The sequence below is a fragment of the Pollachius pollachius genome (assembly GCF_949987615.1).
Source record: "Pollachius pollachius genome assembly, chromosome: 19".
Lineage (NCBI taxonomy): Eukaryota > Metazoa > Chordata > Actinopteri > Gadiformes > Gadidae > Pollachius > Pollachius pollachius.
Genome location: NC_136952.1, coordinates 20,642,842 through 20,669,836, shown reverse-complemented (window position 1 = coordinate 20,669,836; position 26,995 = coordinate 20,642,842). Strand labels below are relative to the sequence as shown.

At 45.7% G+C, this 26,995-nt stretch overlaps 1 protein-coding gene across 2 annotated transcripts; it reads right to left on the bottom strand.

The window, feature by feature from the left end:
• Nucleotides 1–1,706: 1,706 nt before the first annotated feature.
• slc4a1b (solute carrier family 4 member 1b (Diego blood group)) lies at nucleotides 1,707–26,217 on the bottom strand. 2 transcript variants are annotated; one of them, XM_079757334.1, is made up of 18 exons: nucleotides 26,138–26,217; nucleotides 23,288–23,328; nucleotides 22,075–22,248; nucleotides 21,332–21,467; nucleotides 18,658–18,730; nucleotides 18,050–18,092; nucleotides 17,419–17,603; nucleotides 16,953–17,163; nucleotides 16,496–16,699; nucleotides 16,216–16,364; nucleotides 15,741–15,935; nucleotides 14,760–15,008; nucleotides 14,315–14,404; nucleotides 11,819–11,985; nucleotides 6,152–6,393; nucleotides 4,468–4,637; nucleotides 2,796–2,969; nucleotides 1,707–2,349 (listed from the first exon to the last, which is right to left on the bottom strand). In XM_079757334.1, the coding sequence occupies exons 3-18, from the start codon at nucleotides 22,226–22,228 to the stop codon at nucleotides 2,269–2,271; spliced, it is 2,523 nt and encodes an 840-aa protein (XP_079613460.1). In that variant the 5' UTR covers nucleotides 22,229–22,248; nucleotides 23,288–23,328; nucleotides 26,138–26,217; the 3' UTR covers nucleotides 1,707–2,268. The 2 variants fall into 2 exon arrangements, with proteins under 2 accessions (XP_079613460.1, XP_079613459.1); XM_079757333.1 differs by having other exon boundaries at nucleotides 22,075–22,331; nucleotides 26,138–26,194.
• Nucleotides 26,218–26,995: the final 778 nt, after the last annotated feature.

Sequence of the window (26,995 nt, the reverse complement as noted above, 5' to 3'; positions counted from 1 at the left end):
GAGGTTTTCTTACTTTTTAGCCAGAGAGACACTTTTTGCCTTTTCTCAGGCTAGGATGAACCGATTTCAATTTTTTTTGCACATTTATAATACATATGATTATTTACTTCATATAACCTTCAAATCTCCACCGGTGAAGTATCCCTTTAAATCAGATCCATATGGTATGTTCCTGAATCCTCGGATGCCAGTCTTCCGAGTTGCAGGTTTGACGTCACTTCCGGTGTCGGAGCATTCATAGCGTTCCGTTCCTGTTCGTCTTTGTGATTGTGGCATGAAATTGGTTAGCCGTTGTTTATTGCTAGCTACATAAGCCTCTTTAGCAAACCAGCCCGAAAACAATCAACACAACTTCACGTTGTATTGCACGCACAGCAAGACCATACAATGTATAAATTGGTGACCAGAATAAAGTAGCAATGTAATCAAGTGTGTGAGAGCATTTAAAATCAACATTAAAAGGACCTACGTGGTACAAATACAAAAAAAAAACATATCTTCACGGGCGCAGCCATTTTGTCGTGAGCGTCATCAATGCGCTCGGTCTACTCTCAGATTTTCGAAAGATGAAGACAAAAAGGTGGCGTGCCTTCGAGAAATGCCGCAAGAAAGCTTGGAGACTTTCGACTCGGAAAATATGAATGGTTTTAATGGAGAGAAAGTAATTATCTTCTGGTCCCAGTCTTTATATGTCCCGGATTACACATATGTTGTTTGTGGATGTAAATTATATTTTTTCATGTCAGGAGTTTAACCGTTTATTGTGCAATTGTTCAGTTAAAGGCTGTAGAGAAAACACAATGAGAAAGACTACACGGCTCGTATGTGACGTCACGCTCCCTGCAACTGGCGCGGACAAGACCGACAATCTCCCCATCGGCATAACTGAAACTCTCCACATGTCCCGACTTATAATGGTTTTCACCTCTTTCGATGCTGTTATCCTCCCCTTGGAAAAAAGCGGTGAAGTGGAGCAGAGAGATCGCCATGTCTGTACCGGAGTGGTGGTGACGTATATCATTCGCGTCGAGAGCAGCGAGGGGCTGTAGTTCACAAAGCGGCCTCACACAAAACCTAACATTATCAAGCTTCTTCATGATTTTTTTTAGATTTCTTTGCATTAAAAATTAGCATTTAAATCCACAAACAACATATGTGTAATCCAGGGCATATAAAGACTGGGACCAGAAGATAATTATTTTCTCTCCATTGAAACCCATTCATATCTTTCGATCTCATAGGTCCCATGGGCTGTAGCGGAAGGGGCGTGACTTCGGTAGGTTTCGGTAGGTTAATATATGAATATAGGATATAGGAAAACATACATTATGATGAACACAATTCTGTATGCAAAATCTGTTTCCTTGGTAAGGTATCCCCTTCCCTTCCTGAGAAGATTGTTCATGTCCCTGTTCTGCATTTCCCCCTTTTATAAAGTGTATGATGAAGTCCTGTGTGTCCTATAGTTAACTATGTTATGGTGACTTGCTATTGAACTACCTTTGGTATATTGTATATGCGTGTTTCACTGCAATGGTTTGGATCTCAGTGCCCTTTAGCCTAGAATAATGGAAGATTATCTGTCTCCTAAATCTATCTACCACTTCATTCCCTTCTAAACCTCTGTGAGAAGGTAACTCTCTATCATCCATACATCCATCCAGAGCATCTAAATACAGGTACGTTGAAACAATGCATTCTTTGTTTGTGTAGGAGGTAGTTTTATTACCACAGGTTGAGAACATAATAAAACAAGCGTTTTTAAAAATAACCCTCTCAATGTTTGTTTGAAATATTACAGATGTAATGTGTGTGCTGAGTTGTATGTGCCAAACATGTACTGAATACATTCGGTGGGAAACTGCGATTTTCAACAACAACAATATTAACAACAACAATAGCATTTCTGTACATTTGGGAGATGGTAACACATCATTAAGGGGTAAATTTGAACCTTTCACATTTTATCTATTGTATCTATTGTAATTCAAATGAAAGAAACAAGCTGCTGTATTAAAGAGAATCGCATTACTACCAAATTATAAAGATCTCCAAATGTTTGTCTGGCAAAGAAATACATAAAGATAAATAAATATAAATGTATTTGTATGGGTTATATTTGACAATGTCTAATTTTATTTAATTAGGTTTTCGGTTTAGGTTTTACCTAAAGAAGTGATTTTAAATTAAGTATAGAAATTAACATAGTTATGATCAGAAATACTAATAGGACGTATAGACCATTTTAGGTTACTGATCTTCTTCTGTCTACAAGGGCATCTGAGACTCGGAGTATACATCATGTCCAGGTTGCTCGTCGAATGTTACCTTAGCATCGTCTCCGTCCAGCTAGAGACAAACATGAGAACCAGGGTCAGTGGGGGATCACTGGTGCGGTGGTGATATGGTCACTCTATGCTAAAGGTATGCATGTGGCATGTTAGGGCAGTATATATCTATACTGTATATCTATAAATATCATTTATTAGTTGTATTTAAAAAATAAGACCTTACTATATATTCAATTAACAAACTGCATATTAAAAGGAGAACCATCATGCTATTTTCTAATACAAGAAAGAATAGCTTCAGACATATAACACAAAAACGCGCTGTGCAACATGACCATAAAAGCCTCCAAACATCAATAGTTGGACTATTTATATCATTTTGGCAAAGCGGACCATTGAAGAACACAGAAGAGTACCAGTCCAATGACAACAGTGGTGAGTGTATGGGGGTCTTATGATAATAAAATGCTAATGTAAAGCTCCTGGTGGGCATCACGGACTTACACATCTCATCTCCAGGGGGGTGAACAGGCGTCCGGTCATGAACATGCGCAGCGGGATGGTGAGGATGAGGATGAACGGGAGCGCCAGCGAGGCGGGGCTGGATTTGACGATCCACAGAATGCCGAGGCACACTACCTGGATGGTTGTGTAAACGTGCATTCTGGCTGTGCTCACCTGTTTACGACACAGACACACACACACACAGACACAGACACACAGTCAAACAGACACACACACACACACACAGACACAGACACACAGTCAAACAGACACACACACACACACACAGACACAGACACACAGTCAAACAGACACACACACACAGACACAAACACACACACACACACACACACCTCTTGCTATCATCTTAAAGGGTAATTCCGGTGTAAAATGGATTTGGGATATGTTTTGTATGATAACGAGTTGAAACGTTCGTTTTGGAGCACAAAAAACGTATATAGACGCTTTCTTCAGTTGGCTGTTTATAGCCGATTCTATCAAAACGCTATAAACTTAGAACGATGGGGGCACTGATTAAGGTAAAAACTTAATCGCCATTTTAAACCACTTAAAAGGCTAAAAGTAGCCCGACACATCTTTGATAGTATAATAAGGGTCTTAACATATAAAACGAGGCATTGAGAACTTTGTAAGTGTACAGATTGTTTATTAAAAAATACATTTTAATCACACAATACCATCAGTAGATCACCCGTCGACGCCATTTTGTTTTCAAGACTCGATAGGTAGATTGACGAACACAGAGATTGTGACATCCGTCAGCAACACGCAAGCTCTGTGTTCGCCAATCTACTTATCGAGTCTTAAAAACAAAATGGCGTCGACGGGTGATCAACTAATGGTATTGTGTGTATAAAATGTCATTTTTAATAAACAATCTGTACACTTGCAAAGTTCTCAATGCCTCGTTTTATATGTTAAGACCCTTATTATACTAGCAAAGAAGTGTCGGGCTACTTTTAGCCTTTTAAGTGGTTTAAAATAGCGATTAAGTTTTTACCATAACAAATGCCCCCATCGTTCCAAGTTTATAGCGTTTTGATAGAATCGGCTAAAAACAGCCAACTGAAGAAAGCGTCTATACACAGTTTTTGTGCTTCAAAACGAACGTTTCAACTCATTATCATAAAAAACATATCCAAAATCCATTTTACACCGGAATTACCCTTTAAATGGGCAAACTACATCTTGCTACTGATTCGTCCCTCCATTCTTTATCAATATAAAACATTTGTAGCTTCTCAATGATATGTGCGGACTCTTGTCTCGCACGCATCTTGTAGCTCTCACCATGGCCTTACTCTCATTAAACATTTACTCAAGGCTGTCTCTACAGGGTCCGAATGAAACCTCTCAAAACATGCAGTATTTGTAATATGATATTATTGTTAGAATAATATAGAAGTGATAAGCAAATTGTGACTTCTATATTATTATAACTATTACATCATATTACATTTTAAACAGTAATAATAGCATCTCATAATGAGATAAAAATGTTTAACATAGAAGCATTTCAAAAAACAAAATCGACATAACCAATAAAAAGCAATGCAGAACTTGGCAATGTCACCACTTAATGATCTTAAGAAAGAGGAGGCAGTGAAAAGGTTTGCGGTGTTAGATCTTCTGCCTGCTCTGTCGGCCTCACCTGGGTGGCGTAGGGCTCGTCAGGGTGATACTTCTGGGGGATGAACAGCAGCAGGATGCGGTCCCACAGCTGGATGCCGTTCAGCGAGGTGATGCCCATGTAGAGGAAGATTCCGAACAGAGCGGACATGGGGATCATCTTCAGGATGGGCTCCATCAGGATGGACAGGCCTGGGGGGGGGGGGGGGTGACAAGGGAATCATCACATAGATTAAGACATGAAGAAATGTTAAATGGCTTAAATCAAGTGAAGGGATTTGAACAAAAGTGTAAATGGAGTAAACAATGTAAACATGCACACTATTTAAGAAAATGTAAATGGTTGGAAATGAAGAAAGTGACAGCTGAATGAAAAGCGCAAAGCCTTGCTAAAAATGCAGAAATGTAAAATGAATTGAACTGAATAATATGAGAGGTCAAATGTATTGGCCTGCACTGCTGGTGTGTGTGTGTGTGTGTGTGTGCGTGTGTGTGTGTGTGTGTGTGTCTTTAAGAGAATATCGAGCAGGTGCGTGATTAAAACTAGCCCAATAGAGCGGGAAAAACCGCCCAATCTGGCAACACTGCTGAAGGTCCTCACGCTCCAGCGTCAACGTAAATCAATGAGACCAACTGAAAACTAAGCCGTTGAAACTAAAACTGTGATTGATTATCGAAATTCCGTTCCGATTTTATTGAAGATACAAGTGTGTATATTTGTTAAATGGTTTGAACGAAGATAAACGGTTGAATATTGATTTAGTTACGTCTTAAACAGTTTGAAGTACCAGAGGACGGCTCTGCCGTCCTCCCATTGACTCCCATGTTAAAAAAAATGATACTATTTTAAAAGTAGAATATCTTAAGAAGTATAAAATATTAAAAAAATCTGAAAAGAAGCGCGCGATTCCAAGCTATTCTGAATATTTAAAAATTTGAATGGAGTCTCTAGGTGAAAAACTGAGGAAGGAGATGGGTCCCAGAGGACCACCAGGACCCCGCTGACCCCCCAGAGGACCACCAGGACCCCGCTGACCCCCCAGAGGACCACCAGGACCCCGCTGACCCCCCAGAGGACCACCAGGACCCCGCTGACCCCCCAGAGGACCACCAGGACCCCGCTGACCCCCCAGAGGACCACCAGGACCACCAGGACCCCCCAGAGGACCACCAGGACCCCGCTGACCCCCCAGAGGACCACCAGGACCCCGCTGACCCCCCAGAGGACCACCAGGACCCCCCAGAGGACCACCAGGACCCCGCTGACCCCCCAGAGGACCACCAGGACCCCGCTGACCCCCCAGAGGACCACCAGGACCCCGCTGACCCCCCAGAGGACCACCAGGACCCCGCTGACCCCCCACAGGACCACCAGGACCACCAGGACCCCCCAGAGGACCACCAGGACCCTGCTGACCCCCCAGAGGACCACCAGGACCCCGCTGACCCCCCAGAGGACCACCAGGACCCCGCTGACCCCCCAGAGGACCACCAGGACCCCGCTGACCCCCCAGAGGACCACCAGGACCCCGCTGACCCCCCAGAGGACCACCAGGACCCCGCTGACCCCCCAGAGGACTACCAGGACCCCGCTGACCCCCCAGAGGACCACCAGGACCCCGCTGACCCCCCAGAGGACCACCAGGACCCCGCTGACCCCCCAGAGGACCACCAGGACCCCGCTGACCCCCCAGAGGACCACCTACCGACCAGCAGCGCCACCAGGACCCCGCTGACGCGCTGCTCCAGGACCCTCTGGATCTGCGGCTTGGGGCCCTTGCTCATGACGGTGAGGGCGTTGGCGTGGGTGACGGAGCGCACGGTGGCAGCGCTGAGCCACGGCATGCCGAAGACGGCGCTCAGCCCGCCCATGGACACCAGCAGCAGCAGGTCGAAGTGGAAGCCTGAGCCCTTCACCATCTTCCTCTCAGGCTTACTCACGATAAGGCTGTCAGCAGGAGGGGAGGGGAGGGGAGAGGAGGGGAGGGGAGGGAGGAGAGGAGGGGAGGAGAGAGGATGGGAGGGGAGGAGAGAAGAGAGGAGAGGAGGGGAGGGGAGGAGGGGAGGAGGGGAGGAGAGAGGAGAGGAGGGGAGAGGAGGGGAGGGAAGAGGAGGAGGGGGAGGGGAGGGGAGGGGGAGAGGAGGGGAGGGGAGAGGAGGGGAGAGGAGAGGAGGGGAGGGGAGGAGAGAGGAGAGGAGGGGAGAGGAGGGGAGGGAAGAGGAGGAGGGGGAGGGGAGGGGGAGGGGAGAGGAGGGGAGAGGAGGAGGGGGAGGGGGAGGGGAGGGGAGGGGAGAGGAGGAGAGGAGGGGAGGGGAGAGGAGGAGGGGAGGGGAGAGGAGGGGAGAGGAGGAGGAGGAGAAGAGGGGAGGGGAGGGGAGAGGAGGAGGGGAGGGGAGAGGAGGGGAGAGGAGGAGGAGGAGAGGAGGGGAGGGGAGGGGAGAGGAGGAGGGGAGGGGAGGGAGAGGAGGAGGGGAGAGGAGGGGAGAGGAGGGGAGGTGAGAGGAGGGGAGGGAAGAGGAGGAGGGGGAGGGGAGAGGAGGGGAGAGGAGGGGAGGAGGAGGAGGAGGGGAGAGGAGGGGGAGGGGAGAGGAGGGGAGAGGAGGGGAGGAGGAGGAGGAGGGGAGAGGAGGGGGAGGGGAGGGGAGAGGAGGGGAGGTGAGGGGAGAGGAGGGGAGAGGAGGAGAGGGGAGGGGAGGAGGGGAGGGGAGGAGGGGAGGGAAGAGGAGGAGGGGGAGGGGAGGGAAGAGGAGGGGAGAGGAGTGGAGGGGAGGGGAGGAGAGGGGAGAGGAGGAGAGGGGAGGGGAGGGGAGGAGGGGAGGGAAGAGGAGGAGGGGGAGGGGAGGGAAGAGGAGGGGAGAGGAGTGGAGGGGAGGGGAGGAGAGGGGAGGGGAGGGGAGGAGGGGAAGGGAGGAGGAGAGGAGGGGAGAGGAGGGAAGGGGAGGGGAGGGGAGGGGAGGGGAGGGGAGGGGAGGAGGGGGAGAAGAGGAGGGGAGGGGAGGGGAGGGGAGGGGGAGGGGAGGGGAGAGGAGGGGAGGGGAGGGGAGGAGGGGAGAGGAGGAGGAGAGAGGAGGGGAGAGGAGGAGGAGGAGGGGAGGGGAGGAGGGGAGGAGGGGAGGGGAGAGGAGGAGGAGGAGGAGGGAGAGGAGGGGAGGGGAGGAGGGGAGGGGAGAGGGGGAGGAGGAGGAGGGAGAGGAGGTGGAGGAAGAGGAGGGGGAGGAGGGGAGGAGGGGAGGAGGGGAGGAGGGGAGGAGGAGGAGGAGGAGGGAGAGGAGGGGAGGGGAGGAGGGGAGGGGAGAGGAGGAGGAGTAGGGGAGGGGAGAGGAGGAGGGGAGGAGGGAGAGGAGGTGGAGGAAGAGGAGGGGGAGGGAGGGTATTGAGGACAGAGAGGAAAGGAGGTGGAGGAAGGAGGGAGGGGGAGGGAAGATATTGAAAGCAGAGATGTATGGTTAGATGACGAGGGGATGCAAGTAGGTAACGCTAAATCAAATGAACACATTCTTTTATCTGCGACAGATAAAGCAGGCGCTTAGCCACAGAAGGGCCAACATGGGCCAGTGCCACTATGATTGACAGCTGGCCCATCCTATCAGAAATGCTTGGCATTAACCTTAAATTCAAGGAACAAAAATGCTCTTTTTGTTCATTTTTTATGTTCTGCACTTCATTTTCTACTATCTAGGAGTGTGTGTCCGAAAATTGTGACTGTTTTGTCTTATACTGCGTTCATATCAATATAAAAAAATACTTGGTTGCATGATCCCGTGGTAGCCTAAGTTATAGAGGCTTCCTAAGATTCATGCCATCCGGAGGCACACATAGCTTTTGGCCGTGTTCCCCCGGGGATGAATATTGATCTATATATTGAAATATTGAAATGTACTGTTACACATTTATGACTTATTGTACGCATACAAAATCTGCAGTTACAGGTGCTAAAGACTTTTGCTTCAATAATACCTTCATACTGCAGCGCCTGCTTGCCTCGGCACATTGCCATAGTGATCGATTTCAGTGACGTAGCTGCTTGTGCGAAGGAGTGTTCATGTGTTGGAGCAGAAGCAGGTGACACAGAAAGACAGGCTGGTTGCAGGGTTCATTGTAGAAGACATGCTTCCCCTGTCGTCTATTGAATCGCCAAATACTAGATAAAATACCCGCGACTCGCAAGCCAACATCCGAGAGGAAAACATTTTCCCATTACCTGAACAAGTGTCATATCGACATGGAATCGAAGCTCAAAATAATTTCCGAGCCCTCCCTGGATCATGCGTCCACCACAGCGGACATTTGGTCAACCAACAACAAAAGTTACTTTGGAATAACGGTGCACTGGATACACGGCATTACTTTAGAACTTGAGAAGGCTGCTCTTGCCTGCAAGAGGGCGAGAGGAAGACACACTTACGATGTTATAGCTTGTGAAATAGATCTGGTTCATTCAGCCTTTGGACCACATAGTAACAGCATGTGTCACCGCCGCTTAAGTGCATTTCTGTTTTAATTGTATGGGATAAAGTGACCTTTTTATATTTTTCATTGACCACTTAATTTTTGTTCTCATGTTTCCCAAAGCCTGTGTTTTGACACTTGTGTGTTGTTACTGATTGACCTCACCATAGCCTACTTTATCCTGTTGTTTGCGGATTTCACAGTGAGGCATTTCTTTGTGCAGACAGGGATATTGTTCTTTCATATGGTTGTATATGCTATTTTGTATAGATTTATAAAATAAGCACTAAGTGATGATAGGGCTATGATGTTTGTCCATGTATCTACAGTAAATTAAGAAACAGGAAAGTAAAGTAATAAGTAGTGAAGTAGTGAAATGCAGTAAGTAGTAAAGTAATCTCATTACAACCAGGCTCATTCCATCTGGCCCCCTAATCATCCTCCTGTATAATTGGCTGACTCATTAATTCCCTCACTCACCACCTCAAGCTGGTGTGTGGTGAGCGTTCTGGCGCAGATTGGCTGCCGTGCATCACCCAAGTGGGTGCTACACACTGGTGGAGGTTAGTGAGGTCCCCCCCTTCACTGTAAAGCGTCTTTGAGTGTCTAGAAAAGCGCTATATCAATTTAATACATTATTATTATTATTATTATTATTATTATTATTATTATTATTATTATTATTAATTTACAGAAGTAACTAGTTTTTAGTAACTAATTACTGTTTTTGAGTAACTACCCCAACACTACCCCAAGTTAATAGAAATTATGCTGAATTAAATATCACAGAGCAGGATTGTGAACGTTTACAATATCTCACGTCAATTTACAATCGACCCTAACCCTTTAAGATATAAAACCATTTAATTGAACATACACACACTAAAACAGATATTTTCGCAGTGTGCCTCTCTGGAATTGAGCGGGTCTGCAGGATCGCCCTCTGCACAACCCAGTCGGTGAAAAAGTCCCGGTCACGCACGACTCCGTAATCAACGCTTTCCAAGCATCGGTGGTGACGGCGACTTTCTCTGCTAAGGACAGGATCTCACGGAGGGAGGCTGCTGCTTCGCTGTACATTTTCTCCAGCCTCACAGTCATAGTTTGGCGACATGGCACTGTGTAATCCGGCTCGAGAAATGCGATCAGATCGCGGAAGACTAACACGTCACGTCTCTGGCAAAAGCTGCCGTGTTTAAAATAGCCTGCATATACATGAGTTATATTCTCAATTTAATTTAAAGAGCAATCCCTGCAAAGTATTTAGGTTAACTATATAAGAGACTCGGATTAGTGTGTGTCTGACAGGGGGGGGGCATGCCATCACGATGGTGGCCCTCCATCGTGATTTCACGATGGAGTATTTTTCACTTATTGTAACAAATGCACTTATTGTAAGTCGCTTTGGATAAAAGCGTCTGCTGAATGCCCTAAATGTAAATGTAAATGTAATGTCAGTCAGCCAGGTCATAATTCCATCTTTACTCTCTATTTTATATTGCTGGGAAAAAAGTTTTCGCAAAATCTCAAATTTTCTTTTTTTTGTGTTGCATTTGAACACATCAATCATATTACTGTGCAGACCTGAACACATCACATTTGACACTGGTTGCTACTTTTTTTTTTAAAGCTAACTAGATGTATATCCTGCCGATTTTAACATGGGTTTAAAAACTGGATTACTATTTTTAACTGATGGGACTTTCTACACCGTCCGGTTGTGTGATTACTACCGCTGCTTTGAATGACTGTTGATGCACGCGGTGCCGGCTCGAGGCCGTCTGCACACCGTCTGCAGCAGCAGCAGCTGACAGAGTTTTTGGTTGGACTAGACGGATACTGAGTTGAAGGAGTTTTTTTTAACCGAAAGACAGTGAAGGTACAACACTTTTATATAGGCCTACAGTCCAGTGTTAAGATATGACCGAAATACAAGCTGTGGTCGCTCACACTAAAGCTCGCTGTAGGCGTGCAGGAACCATGAACCAGCCTGTTGGCGAATGGCTGTAAACAGTGCGCGCCTACGAGTGACGTATTAATAGCGCGACTCAACGAATGGATGACCAAATTCGTTGCCAACGCTTTTAGTAAACGATTTTTATCGATTTTATCAATTCGTTGTTGCAGCCCTAATTACCTCTAAACTCCGTACTAAGCATGGACCTATTAAAGAAAGGACAGCGGACTAAAACATGGCCGCCCATTCATTCCTATGAAAACTGCTCAATGGCGCACGGCAACATCAAGGAGATATTTGCTTCCGCATCACGGGCGCCTAGCCACGCCCTAGTGCATGACGTTCCGGATGCAGTCATACTCTTGTTCTCTAGCATTGTTAGCATTGTAGCATCATAAGCGAGAGGTCTAAGCGAGCACGGTCGCATTGTTTACTGACCATGGAAGTATAAGTTAGTTAACCCCCCAGATGATTCTCTATATGTGATCTTTAAATTACACTCCTCCTGCCATCTGGACAACAATTAGTATTTAACAATTATTATGCCAGGCCGAAACAACATTTGTTTCACTATGACTCCTTTCAGCTGCCCACCCCTCCTTCTCCTGCAAAAAATACATAAATAGAATAAAACGCTTGAGGTGGCGTTTTACAAAGAGAAAACTTGCATTTTATTAGTACATGGTATAAAGATAATTATGAGCCTTTGATTGATATCCAGAATTTTTTTGCGGAGACACATTCCTGCTCCCCACTTGGAGTGAACAGAGATATCTACTTCTGGGCCCCTTGAATGGAGGGACCCGTCCACAGCCCGCTAAACAGCTGCAGCACCAGGCTCGGCCGCTGAGCACTGGTGGATTGTATGCACTGCTCCTGGGGGCCTGGTACTAAGTCGCCGGATCCACCCTCCCTCTGCGTTCCGGGACCTCCCGCTTTACAAACGAAGCACAAGTGATGACTCACGTGGTGATCTGCGACTCGAGGAAGATGAGGATGAAGACGAGGATGGCGGGAACGCAACAGGCGAACATGACCCACACGGGGAAGGCCTTGTGCTCCCCAAAGGGGTTGATGAGCCAGCCGCGCTGGGCCGGGTTGGACACCGTAAGGCCCTTTGGAACCACCAGTTTCTGTCCAACACAAACAAGCTAGTATTCACATACACAGACTCCTGTCATTGATTACGTGTGTATGTGTGTGTGTGTGTGTGTGTGTGTGTGTGTGTGTGTGTGTGTGTGTGTGTGTGTGTGTGTGTGTGTGTTGGTTTAGACCAAGTTTACACGTTCATGTTTATTTTGAAAAACTGAGACATTTCCCTTTGTTTCGCCCTTCTTTTACACGCAAACTATGAATTTGCCTCTGAAAACCTTCTAAAAACTCTGGCCAGAGTGGAGTTTTTGGAAAACTATGGTTTCATGTTTGCATGTAAACTGAGAAAAACTGAGTTTTAGGCAGCCGACGTCACAGTGTGCGCCAGAACATGCACCTGCGCCAAAAGTAAACTATGTTTACATATATTTGGGATTCTGATTGGCTTAACGTGGGCTTGAGCTTCTCGTTACACTGCCACCTACAGCTTTGGAATGTCCTGACGGCATACATACACGGGTTAGTCTAAACAAAAACTTTTGTGTGCACAATGTTATTTTTGAAAACGAAGCGGGTGAAATGGCCGATTATGAAAATAGCCGGCCACGTGTACATGTAGCCTTAGTCACCAATATTCACAGTTTAAAAAAGCAGTATGTGATATTTTGGACAACAAAAGTTGCAGATCAATATATAAAAAATCATGACATGAACCACCTCATGGTTGTCATTATGAAGCCACCGTGTTTACAGCAGGGTCAGGTTCTGAGCAGACATTATTGCCGCTATCAGACCTGGAATTTCATGATTTTAGGTGCAAGGCCACTAGGCCTGCAGCGGGGAACAAAGGCACATGCCAGGGCATCAAGACCTTAAGTTAAAAACATGATTTTAGTTTAACTTAAATAGATGAATCCATTTCTAAAAGCATTAATGCCTTTTTAATAAACAGTGTAACAGTGTTTTGTTAAAGGTTTAAACTACGTGATGTCACAGTCAGGGGGCCGCCAGTGTTGCCAGATTGGGTGGGAGGCGTGGCTTACTGATCCTAAGCAGTTTTCTTTCAGAGTGCAGCAAAAAGCTCTGCTGCACTTGAACTTCAGAAATGCATAAGAATATGTTGTTTGTTTGGACGTTACCGCATTACTTGATCAATAAAAGAGCTAAGCTACTCAAATGCTATTTTATTCAGAAAACAGCTATTTGTTGATCTTTTTCGTACGCTTACATTTGTCACATCGTCTTTGGGATCGCTGTGCTTTACAGATTGGGTAACCCGTCAACGAGAGCTCTTTAACGCTAGCATTTTTATTGGTCACACTTGTTGATAACGACACTGTGTTGACCAATAAAGTACTAACATCCCATTGCCGGGGCGGACTTGACCGGAGAGGGGAGAGAGGCAGGGGGGAAAGAAAAAAACAAAACGGGCAGAGCACGGGGCACCAAGGCCACAGCGGCCGATGGGAATACGATTTTCAGAAGGGCATCACGGCCAGATTAGTGATGGATCCAATGATTCTTTTCCTTGATTCAGTTTGCGTCGGTCAGTTCGCCAAGTAGAGTCGTTCAGAATCGTTTGTTCGTTCGTTTGTTCAGTTGAGTTTCCGGTAGCGGTGAATCGAATCATGGAATGCACGGTTCTCAGCTGAGTCAGTCAGACTCAGCTCCTCCCTCATTCTCATTCTCAAACGATCATTGAAGTCGGTCATCAATCAACACAACATTACAACTTTAACCAAGCGCAGCGGGATGGGGGGGTGTAGTTGATTATTGGATGTTTAACATATCAGCAAGATAATACATTTGATTTAGCAATGATTGTGGGGGTCCCGGTGGAGAACGAGCCAGGCAAGAACAAGACAAATTTACGAGACATTCAAATATTTGATTAATCTGGCATGACACAGAAAGTACAAAGACAGCATGCACTTATCATTTCACTGATATTGAATCGTATTATCGTACACTCGCTCACTAAGGCTCTTCCCTCTTCACCACTCAGTCAGTGAACGAACAGCGAGTCAGCGACTAGTGGGGAGGAGTCGAGTCTGAGAACGAACGAGAGGAACGAGAGAGACGAATGAGTTCGGTTCGTTCGTGTTAAAGATTCGTTCATTCGAACTGATTCGGTCGCGAACGAACCATCACTAGGCCAGATAGCGGGGCAACGACCGTCATGGCCGTCGTGGCTGTCGTGAAATTCCCACCCTCGGCAGAATATAGAGCATAATCAACCAACTGCAGTCCATAGACATCTATAGAAAAAAAATGAATGTACTTGCTGAACTTGCTCCATCCTTTAGATTGTGTATGTAATGTCTGATTGATTCTTGGATGAGACAAAAAAAGCAAAATGAACGAACCAACCTGTGTGTAAACATCTTCAATGCTAATATCTGCTACCACCATGAGGAAGATGGCGATAGGGACGCCAAAGTCTCCTAGCAGCCGCCTGACCTGGTGAACACAACGGGTTTACATTGTTTCTCCTTCCCATACTGTTCCTATTTATCTATTTATTGATACCGTTGATTAGGGTGATACTATTGTTAATGAGATATTTCTGTTTAATTGCATGTTTCTTTACAGAAATTGTAAAAAATAAAGTATTTATTTCTCATGTTTTCAGTTATTAATCACAGAATTACTGAATGACTATAATCACATTTTTTTCTCATACTTCTTGCCAATAATAGGCCTTAATCACAGAGGTGCTACTATCACATACTTGTAGGTTGAAGACAGGTGTAGCTCAGGGGTTCATTATGGTATACAGAGCCCTGTACTATTACATCTACATCAGGTTGCTTACTTTTCCAGGCAGAAATGTTCCGTTCTTGAACTGCCGCAGGAAGAAGGCGATGAAGAAGCAGCCCAGCATCAGGCACATAGAGAGCAGCGCCGTGTTGGGGTAGGCTCGGCTCACCGTCACCTTGGTGACCGTGGTGTTGCCGGTGGCATTGTCGTACAGGCGGCGCTCTGTCACCACGGGGTGCCAGGGCTCCTCCCAGGTGGAGTTCAGGTGGTCGTAGTTCAAGACCAGAGGGTGGGTCTTGAAGGTCTGGGGGGTTTGGGGGTTCAGGTTTACAGGGTTACTACGTTTACTACTACTCGTTTACTATGTTTAGTACGTTTACTACTACTCGTTTACTATCTTTACTACGTTTACTACTACTCGTTTACTGTTTACTACGTTTACTACTACTTGTTTACTATCTTTACTACGTTTACTACTACTTGTTTACTATGTTCACTATGTTTACTACTACTCGTTTACTATCTTTACTACGTTTACTACTACTCGTTTACTATGTTTACTACGTTTACTACTACTCGTTTACTACCTTTACTACGTTTACTACTACTCATTTACTATGTTTACTACGTTTACTACTACTCATTTACTATGTTTACTACGTTTACTACTACTCGTTTACTATCTTTACATCATTTTTCTGTGCTACATGTTTACATATTTTAAACATGTAGCAAAGAAAACTGACGTAAGAATAGCAAACGAGCATGTTAACCTAAACGGTTTGCTAGTCAACCAAAACAGTCAGCAGGACAAGAATCAGCAAATAACCCTAAATGGTTAGCTAGTCAACAAAAACAATCTGCAAGACAAGAATCAGTTTCAGTAAAAGTTCAGATCAGTACAATTTAAAGTACTGTTTTTGTTTATGTTATTGATTTTGATATTCTGCAGGAGCTGTTGAAGTGGATCAAATGAATCCCGTGGTGAAACCATAAGCCGAGGGGGCTGAGGAGGAGGGCTATAGAGAGGAGTTACCCTGCCCAGCTTGGCGAAGGTTTCGTAGATGAAAATGAGGGAGATGAGGATGGAGAAGATCTCTTGGGTGAAACGGGAGATGAAGCGGACCAGGAAGCTGCCCTCCAGGGCTACGATGAGCACCACGATGACGACCAGCCAAACGCCCACCCACACCCGGCCCACTATGTACTCTATGTCCTGGGACTGGCAGAACTGGGAGGATTGGGATGGAGATGGGAACATGTTGAAAAATAAATGAACACAATATATAGATAACAGGTCAGATAAACATAATACACAATGTTAATTACAGTAAAAATAATAACTAAATACTAGTAGGAATATATGCAGTGGAAACGGCAATAATAGAAAGATAGCACAAACATTCTCTATATTTTTAATTGCTTTTTTCCGGCCCAGGTGAGGAGGGTTGAGGCATGCTGGGGGAGGGGGATCATACTAGAGGCCCCCCTCCAGTACTTTATTTACTCACTGCAAAGAAGGCCTCCTCAAAGACCAGCAGTGGGCCGGAGAAGCCAATGACCAGGACGGGCTGGGCTGAGAGCAGGCAGAAGAGCACCCCCTGGAGGCTGGTGGAGACCAGCAGCTCCGACACGCCCATCATGTTGTCCACTTTGTCCGCTGGACAAGGAGCGAGGTCACAGCTTTATCCCCGCCTCCTCCTCACACATAAGCACTCCTACGCAATGTGTGTGCACTCAAACACATGCAATCACACTAACACGCACACACACACTCAAAGAGACACGTACCCAGCAGTCCTCCGAAGGTGATGGCGGGCGACAGGGCGGCAAAGTAGATGAAGATGACGGCGGCGAGCACCTGGCTGTTGAGGGCGTCCGTCAGGTCGCTGCGGTAGTGCTGGTAACGGCCCCGCATGTCCCGCAGCATCCCACCGAAGGGCTGGCCCGTGCGCGCCAGGGGGTCCTCCGCGGCGGCCCCGGTGGAGAGAGAGCCTGCGAGGGGGGGCGGCTGAAGATAAGAGGAGAGAGCCGACCGACCCTTTTCTCATAGGACAACACAGGTGTCACTCAACCCTGTTGAAGGGTGGGCTGCTCTTATGCAGCGGGGGCGCAGGTTGTACAGGAAGCTAGTGAGAAAAAGTCTGCTGCCTTGGCCCTGGTACATGACCGGAGCAGACCTGTGTGCGTGTGTGTTTAGCATGTGTGGTTAGGATGTGTGTGTGTGTGTGTGTGTCCTTGGACACACCCCTGCGGGCGGCGGCGGTTAGGGGATCCGAAGGCTCGGGGGGCGACTGCCTGTCCTCCAGGAGCCTCCTCTGGAAGCCCAGCAGGCCGCTGAGCGCTGCTTCACTCTGGATCTCCGTGGGGGGGATCACCACACTGCAGTCCATGAAGTGGGACACGGCCACCGTCACCTGGGCCGCGCCCTGGGCTCGCAGCGCCGCCTGGTTGAACACCTGGAGGGCGGAGGGGGGAGACCTGGTGAGGGGAGCACCAGCGGACCAGCGCTAAACCAGAGGGGAGCCTGGACCGGGACACCTCGAGGAGCAGTCCCCACCGCAGGAGGAGAAGGAGGAGAAGAATAGAAGGAGAATGAGGAGAAGAAGGAGGAGAAGGAGATTAAGCAGGAGGGGGAGGTGAAGAAGAAGAAGGAGAAGGAGAACAACAACAACAACAAGGATAAGTAATATGGAGTTATAAAATCCCCTAACTTTATCAGCCATGAGGGCTGCCATGGCCCGGCCGGTTTCGTGGTAGTCAAAGTTGTTCTTCCCTGGACCAATCAGGACGAAGACAAAGCGAACGGGCACTGCGGCCTCCAGAGCCGAGTCCAGCACAGTCGCCGCCTTAAGCCGCACAAACGCCACCGTGGGCTTCTCCAGGAAGTCCAGGGATCCTGGCGGGAAAGACGGGACGGAATGACATCCATAGGAATAACACGTAGTTTGTACGTTGTATATAAGCATTGTTGTGGAGGATATCAATAACGTCTGCAAGTGTAAAAGTGCATTTTCTTTTTTTGCTGGATCGATGTATTAAGTTGGCAGTTGTTACTCCACTGGGAAAGTTGTCACTCGGTTGGTTCTAGCAAATTCGCTCAACTATTATAGCGTTACAACGATGCAGAGGATGCAATGAAAAAGGATGCATTTTAATGTTTCCGAGGACTTTGTATAAGCAATTCTCATACCCTTGCGTTTTCTTTTTGTATTTCTGTTTTTTATGATTATTTGGAGCTATTTTATTAATCTTATTGTTGTCTTATTGTACTCTTATGTTGTATGATTCATTGTCCTTTCTGCTGTTAATTCAAAATAACATTTGGAAACAACCATCACCTACCTACTAGCACCATAGAGGCCTCCACGCCTTCAGCCGCGTCGCTCTGATGAGACCAGATAATGGAGGTGAGTTGACTGAGCACACACCCCCACAGGCCTGATTATGGATCCTTGGATCAGTATTTTGTCAACCCTTTCGCAGTCTAAGCCTTTGAGTGATTTTGTTTCCTTGTGCAGCAGGTGTTTGATCATCAGTGGGAGTAGAACTGTGTTGTCTGGTCAAACTGGTTAAATTCGCACCCATGTACTTCAAAAGACCCCTGATTCTAAACCTTGTGAGGGCAAAACGAAAAACGTTGTTGGTATATCATAACAAAGGCCATGGAATATAAAGACTAAAGACTCATGTTGTATATTATCGTCAATATTTAGATACTTTCACATTTCCTAATGTGCTGCCTACCACTTCATTGGAAGAATATTGGTATTATTGTTTTTTAGATATCTTTAATAAAATATTCATGGCATTCAATTACTTTATGGACAGGATCATTTAGGATAGAGAGTGGATAACAAGATGAGCCTCGAGCCTGGGTCCACATAGGCACATGCCGAAGAAAATAGAAAGAAGTAGAAACATTTTCTTATTTCTTCGGTTCAGTGACACACCTTTTCTTTGACAGCGATGTTGTGTATCTCTGTACCCTTAGTAAGGACTTGGCTCTCTGGGTCTGCTGACTGGCTAGAGAAAAAAAAATACATGATTGTCATCAGTTGAGCGTCAGTCAAAATAATGTGTATGGCAAAAAGAGAAAATCAAAGGACAATGAAGAGGTCCCTTAGAGATGTTGTCTTATTATATTCCTGTCATCCCTATTATTATGGCTAGAGTTAACCTAATTGTTATAAACTAGAAAATGCAATTCCTGCTGAAAATGCGACTAGTGCTGTAGTGCATGTGAGGTTAAAAATATGATTTAGATAAACCACATAGTTTTAGACGTGAATAAATCTTAAATGCCTTGAATCAAGTGAAGGGATTTGAGTATAAATGGAGTAAACAATGTACACATGCACCCCTTTTAAAAAAATGTAAATGGTTGGAAACAAATAAAGTGAAGAGTTAAACAAATAGCTACTGTGATGAAGTTTGAATACATTTAAAATGTAATATAGAATAGCTGAGCTGTTCAAAACCCACCCAAAACATATATTGCCTGAAAACCGATAATAATTCATAATAATCATTATTAACTATGACGTTATGTGGTAAACAAGGAACCTCTCATCTATCTAAACCTCACAAGGTATGTGAAGAACACACTGACAACAGCAGAAAACGGGTGTTCAATGAGATGACATTAATACACACAAAATACACATTTAAAGATAGTGTGCAGGAACACAGCCACCGAAAATGGATGTTTGGTACATGAGCTAAAATAAAACAACCCTCAAAATAATCATGCATAAAATGATCTTACATTTCTGTAGAACTTCAACTTGAAATTATCGTACAAGAACTTAAAGAACCTAAACCGGAGAACTATGTTAAGTCAATGCCAGCTCGACCCATACATCATGAATCATAAACTAAAGAACTATGTACAGTCAACGCCAGCTCGACCCATACATCATGAATCATAAACCAGAGAACTATGTACAGTCAACGCCAGCTCGACCCATACATCATGAATCATAAACCAGAGAACTATGTACAGTCAACGCCAGCTCGACTCATACATCATGAATCATAAACCACGCCATGTACATGGCGTGAAAAACATAGTTTAAGCATTGTTGTTAGCATTTAGCTTATACTTGGACAACACGCATATGTAGAAAGCACCTAGCCTCTAGCCAATAAACGGGGTCCCCAAAGACAAACACCCGATATAACAATATTTTTTCCAATCAATTAATAGTTTTAGTACCAGTGTAACAAGAAATGACATAACCGTTTAAGCTTGACATTGTGTTTCTTGGTTCAATATTGATGCTGTTTACGCTCTGCGACGTCCGCAATGGTTAGCTTTCATAGCTACCTTGGGCTAAAGCATCATCTAGAATGTCCTCACACTCGAGCCTCAACGTCAATGAGACCAACTGGAAATATACGGAGCGGGTAGGAAATTAAACTGCTAAACTGTGATTCTGATAAAAGTTGTGTGGTGTGTCAATTTGTTAATTGTTTGAACGAAGTTTAACAGGTAGAAATTGACCAAGTTCCAAATTCTGAAGTAGTTGAAGTGTTGATCATCCAATTTCCATTGTAAAAAATATAATTTAAAGTAGAATATAACTTTTTAAAATATATATAAAAAATCAGAATAGAAGCGCAAGATTCCAAACTAATGTCAATATTTTAAAATGAGATTGGAATCTCTTGTTGCAAAATGTGAGTCGGGTCCCAAGGTTTGTAGAGAATAATAAACAACGAAGAAAGAAAGAAAGAAAGAAAGAAAGAAAGAAAGAAAGAAAGAAAGAAAGAAAGAAAGAAAGAAAGAAAGAAAGAAAGAAAGAATTAAACCTAAGAAGAACTATAGTTGAGCGCTTCATGCAGCACTCACTTAACGAGGGTTACTAAATTTTTGAGCCGACCTGAGGTCCTTGCTACACGGGGTTAGGCCTACCTGGGGTTAGGGCTTGCCTGGGGTTAGGGCTTGCCTGGGGTTAGGGCTTGCCTGGGGTTAGGCCTACCTGGGGTAGGGCCTACCTGGGGTTAGGGCCTACCTGGGGTAGGGCCTACCTGGGGTTAGGCCTACCTGGGGTTAGGCCTACCTGGGGTTAGGGCCTACCTGGGGTTAGGGCTTGCCTGGGGTTAGGCCTACCTGGGGTTAGGCCTACCTGGGGTTAGGCCTACCTGGGGTTAGGGCCTACCTGGGGTAGGGTCTACCTGGGGTTAGGCCTACCGGGGGTTAGGACCTACCTGGGATTAGGCCTACCTGGGGTTAGGGCCTACCTGGGGTTAGGCCTACCTGGGGTTAGGCCTACCTGGGGTCAGGGCCTACCTGGGGTCGGGGCCTACCTGGGGTTAGGCCTACCTGGGGATAGGACCTACCTGGGGTTAGGCCTACCTGGGGTCGGGGCCTACCTGGGGTTAGGCCTACCTGGGGTCAGGGCCTACCTGGGGTCGGGGCCTACCTGGGGTTAGGACCTACCTGGGGTTAGGCCTACCTGGGGTTAGGGCCTACCTGGGGTTAGGTCTACCTGGGGTCAGGGCCTACCTGGGGTTAGGCCTACCTGGGGTTAGGACCTACCTGGGGTTAGGCCTACCTGGGGTCAGGGCCTACCTGGGGTCGGGGCCTACCTGGGGTTAGGACCTACCTGGGGTTAGGCCTACCTGGGGTTGTGGGTCAGAGAGTTGAGAACGCCCTCCCGGTCTCCAGGTCTGATCTCCTTCTTCTTCACCAACTCATCCACCATCTTGTCAGCGATGGTGGCCAGACTCTGCTCCTCACAGTCCAACATCACCACACCTGCACACGGCAAGGACAACTCTTACCTACTGTACTAGCAGATAGCTTCAATGGTAGAGGAGATGTGATTCAATAATCATTCATTCATTTGTTCATTTATTTATTCAGGTGTTCATGGCTGGGTGTTTTTTCTGCTGCATTTGACAGCATTTCAGGTATTTTCATCCACTCATTCATGCATCTATTCAATCAGCCATTCATAGTTTATCCGCTCACCAATCCATCCCTCCATCCATCATCCATCATCCCTCCATCCATCCCTCCATCCATCCCTCCGTCCAGTCACCCATCCCTCCATCCCTCCCTCCATCCATCCAGTCACCCATCCCTCCATCATCCCTCCATCCATCATCCATCCCTCCCTCCATCCATCCAGTCACCCATCCCTCCATCCATCCCTCCATCCATCCCTCCCTCCATCCATCCATCCATCCCTCCATCCATCCATCCCTCCGTCCCTCCATCCATCCATCCCTCCGTCCCTCCATCCCTCCATCCCTCCGTCCCTCCGTCCCTCCATCCCTCCATCCATCCATCCCTCCATCCCTCCATCCCTCCCTCCCTCCCTCCGTCCACCCAGCCCCCGTTCTCCCCCATGTGTCCCGACCGGTGTTCAGGGTGCGTCTCAGCTGCAGCAGGCTCTTGAAGGTGAGGTAGGAGATGTGTGAGGGGGGCGCCCCCCCAGCCTGGGGGCTCTCCTCGTTGCCACCCCAGCGGCCCACCTCCTGCCAGAACGACGGCTGCTGCTCCTGGGCCTTCATTGGCTCAGCCCCTGGTCCACCTTGGACCAGATGGGACGATGTGGGGGGTTACACAGGTCTACAGTCTCCAACAACCCCCTCACCCTTAAGGAAGACTCTAACCCTGGTTGGGAAGGAAGGAACACACAGAGGAAGGATGGGTCCCTACTCCCAGGACACTACGGAGTGCCAGAATAGGGAAAGGCACATTACGGCAGCATGGAGATGAATGCACGCCCCCGGAGCCCAGCTAACACCTGCCCCAGCCCTGGACAGCTCTGATCCTTTAAAACGTATATTTAGGGTCAAGTTGAAGAACGATGTGCCGGCAAGTGTGTTTTTCCACTCTTGTAGGTCAAAGAGATTGTTTGATAGGTTTGTGTTGGACCCCGGGCTGTCCTCTCCAATCACACAGTGGCAGTGTTTTGGCAGCACCCTTATCAGGGCATCGCCCAAGGTCCTTTGTCCTCTGTGTCAACCTGGAGCAGCGGGCGGAACGACGCCAGACCACAGATTTACGCTTGCTGTCATCGCGGCTCATGTTGTGAAGGGGCAGGGCTGCCGTGAAGGTTTCCCAGGCTGAACACCCCCGGCAGGTAGGGGTGGGGACAGCCTCGGGCTCCTCTGGGCCTGCTGGTCTACGTCCCAGGAGAGGGGAGGACAGTGGCTCTGTGCTACTGGCTGCTGGTGTTTGGACCGTCAATAAATGGGGCGGGGGGGTTGGCAGAGCTGGAGCCTGTGTTTGGGACTGTCCTGTTGTGTAGCAATTGCTATCTATCTATCTTCATAACCCCTCTAGGTCCAAGCAGCTTATATTCTACAGCAAAACACCATAGCTCAGCTGCAAAAGGTCATCACTCAAATATGTAATGCTTCCAAACAAAGATATTGTCTGATATCAAAAGTCGACAGTTCCTTTGACGTTGTGTAAACAATGATGGGATGAAAAAACTAAATATGATCCAAATATTTAGTTTTTCAGTGGATCCATCTATCTATCTGTCTATCTGTCTATCTATGTACATTTGAAACGTTAATAAGAATTTTATCAAAACCCATTTCCTTGAGTGCGATCCCTACCTGGATTCGGTGTTTCTTGTTAATGATGATGTTCAAGGCAGCTTGACCGGAAGTAAAAAGGTGAGAATCTTAATTATAATCATTCTACATTTTATTTGACACAATTAATTAATTTAGGATTCAACTTTCTTATGTTTAGAATGGTAGCATATAGATGAGTTCCAAACACCCAGTTCTCAATATAACATTTTATAGAAACCACCAAAATACAACATGTATGTATTAATCAACACATCTAATGTGTGTTGCGCACATGAGCAACAATCATCATTATATTTGGATGCTAATAAAAACACAAGAAATAATGCTCCCAATTTCTATCAATTACAGAACCATAGCTCAGCTGCAAAAGGTCTAAACTCACCCAAAACAGGGAATAGCTCAAAACAAAGTTAATGTCTCATATCAAAAGTCAATGCCCTTAAATTGAACAGTTCCTTTGACATTGTTTAAACAATGATGATCCAAATATTTAGTATTCAGTGATGCAGTTAACCCTGGAAATGTCCCTTGTATCCACATTTCAGTCTTAGCCTATTTATTAATCAACACTGAAAGTTAACCATACTAACTGCATCTGTATCAAACTGAATACCATTGGAGGTGGACAAGGTTTTACCTGACAGCATGTTTATTTACACAAAGTAACTGACTGACAACTCAGAAAACCGAAAACGCACACAGCCCAATACAACACAAAACACATCAATGTGAAAAGGAAGTGAATGATAATCACAGTGACTCGGTAAAGCTGGACGGGGACACTGAAGGCTCGCCCCCGGGCTGAGACTCATGCCATATATGCCAGATTGACGGATGGACTATTGTATTTGATGAAACAATGTTATAAGTCATATGTTTTGGAGAGGACAACTATTCAACTGAGAAGCAACGTACTGAGTGTTGATTAGCTGGATGTATGCAATTACTAATTGTGAAAGCGATAGACAATTGTACTTGTATGAGTACTAATTTGAACAGCATTTAAACATTTGAAATTTGTTTAAAATAATGACATTATAAAATGTGTTGTTAACAACCACCCAGTTGTTTGGAGGTTTGTGCATGCTGTTTGGAAAATATTCACTATTTAATAATTGTGCCAAAGTACTTCAGAATAACTGTTTGCTGGATGTGGGCGTTGAAGTTGTCTCTCATAACAGAACACATTCTTTGGCACACTAGAGGGGCTGTGTGTGTGTGGCTGTCTGTTTGTGTGTCTGTGGATGCATGTGTTTCTATTATGACCCATGCATTCATATTTACTTTCTCTACTGTCAGTCAATAAAGACCTTCATATTTGTGTTTGTAATATTATGAGTATGCATGCGTATAGTACTGTCTGATTCCTGACTTAAGCCTTAAAATAATGTCATTGACAAACTTGAGTACATTAATAGCACATAAACTGCCTATTCATCTGAAATAAATAAGCATTTATCTAATTGGAAATATGCATTATATTGCATATTATTTTATTTGTTGATGTCTTTTTGCAGTATTATGTTATTATGTTACATTATATATGTTGTGTGGTAAATATACTGTTAGCACATTTGGAGTATGGGGAAACGCATTTTCGGTCCTCTATGTAGCTTGTTGCACGGTCGGTCTGACAATAAAACTTTATTGTAGCACTTTGACTTTGACTTTTAGTGACAGCAGTCTCTACCGGTGAATTTCAAATGTGTCTAAAATTTGCTATGTTATATTTGAATGTATTACCAAGCTTTTTTATGTGTTTTTAAAAAGTGAGTGTGGAATCTAAGGTCACTCCCAGGTGTATAAACTAATCAATTTTTTTTTTAGCTTTTTTCCATCCACATATATGTTTTGAGTAGCGTTTGTTTGTATTTATTTCTAAAGAACATGGTGACTTTTTTTTCAGTATTCAGTGTGAGAAAAGAATTGCTCAACCACTTGGTAACTTTTTGCATTGTTAGTGTCAATTTGGTAGCAAACTGTTCTGGATCTTCAACATGTGTAAATAGGACTATATCGTCAGCATACATCAAGATTTCCACACCGTTGCACACAGATGGAAGATCATTGATGCAAGTGCTGAATAGAAGTGGTCCCAAGATGGAACCTTGTGGTACCCTCATGTCAAATAAGACCCATGTCTTATTTGTCAAATCCCATTAGTGACAGAAGTCTCTACCTGTTAGTGACAGCAGTCTCTACCCGTTAGTGACAACAGTCTCTACCTGTTAGTGACAGCAGTCTCTACCCATTAGTGACAACAGTCTCTACCTGTTAGTGACAGCAGTCTCTACCCGTTAGTGACAACAGTCTCTACATGTTAGTGACAGCAGTCTCAACCTGTTAATGACAGCAGTCTCTACCTGTTATTGACATCATTCTCTACCTGTTAGTGACAGCAGTCTCTACCCGTTAGTGACAACAGTCTCAACCTGTTAGTGACAGCAGTCTCTACCTGTTATTGACATAATTCTCTACCTGTTAGTGACAGCAGTCTCTACCCGTTAGTGACAGCAGTCTCTACCCGTTAGTGACAGCAGTCTCTACCTGTTAGTGACAGCAGTCTCTACCTGTTAGTGACAGCAGTCTCTACCTGTTATTGACAACAGTCTCTACCTGTTATTGACAACAGTCTCTACCCGTTAGTGACAGCAGTGTCTACCTGTTAGTGACAGCAGTCTCAACCTGTTAGTGACAGCAGTCTCTACCTGTTAGTGACAGCAGTCTCTACCTGTTATTGACAACAGTCTCTACCCGTTAGTGACAGCAGTCTCTACCTGTTATTGACATCATTCTCTACCTGTTAGTGACAGCAGTGTCTACCTGTTAGTGACAGCAGTGTCTACCTGTTAGTGAAGCTGAACTTACCCGTGGCGGAGCAGCAGCGGGGGAAGGTCTTCGGAGCTCAGGTCTCCAAAGTAGTGTTACTTTATAAGTCCCGCCTCTTATGCAGCGCTGTCACTCTGAGGGGATGGGGGTCAGAGCGCCGATGGGGCTTCCAAACACACACATGCTTGCCCAAATAGACACACGCACATGCTTTCAGGCACAAACCCACACACACAAATAAATGCACACACACACAACACACAAATATCAACACACAAATGCTAGCAAACAAACACACATGCACACACATGCCACACACACTCCCACACTTGCATGCACAAACTCAAACACACATATGGTAACACACACCTACACGGACAGATTCCAATAACTTTATATACCAAAAACACACACATTAATATGTTTTTTCACGTTCTTTTCATCCATACACAGACACACACACACACACACACGACAATGTTCCGGTGTCACCCATAATATTGATAGTAAATACAACTTCTAAAGCGTAGACGCCCGTCACATACTGCCAGCATCTGATCTGCCTCAATGTCTCTGTTTAGAGGATAACAGAGGCTAGCATTACCCCCCCTCACCTTCAGCGGGGCCACAAGATCCCCCTCCTCCTCCTCCTCCTCCTCCTCCTCCTCCTCCTCCTCCTCCACCTCCTCCTCCTCCTCTTCTTCTTCCTCCTCCTCCCACCCGTCCTACTCCTGCTCTTCCTCAACCTCCTCCTCTTCTATCTCCTATTCCTCCTCCTCCTCTTCCTTCACCTCCTTCTCTCACTCTTTCTCTCTCTCTTTCTCACTTTCTATCCCTCTCTCTATTTCTGTCTCACTCTGTATCAATCTCACTCCCTCTTTGTCTCACTTTCTCTCA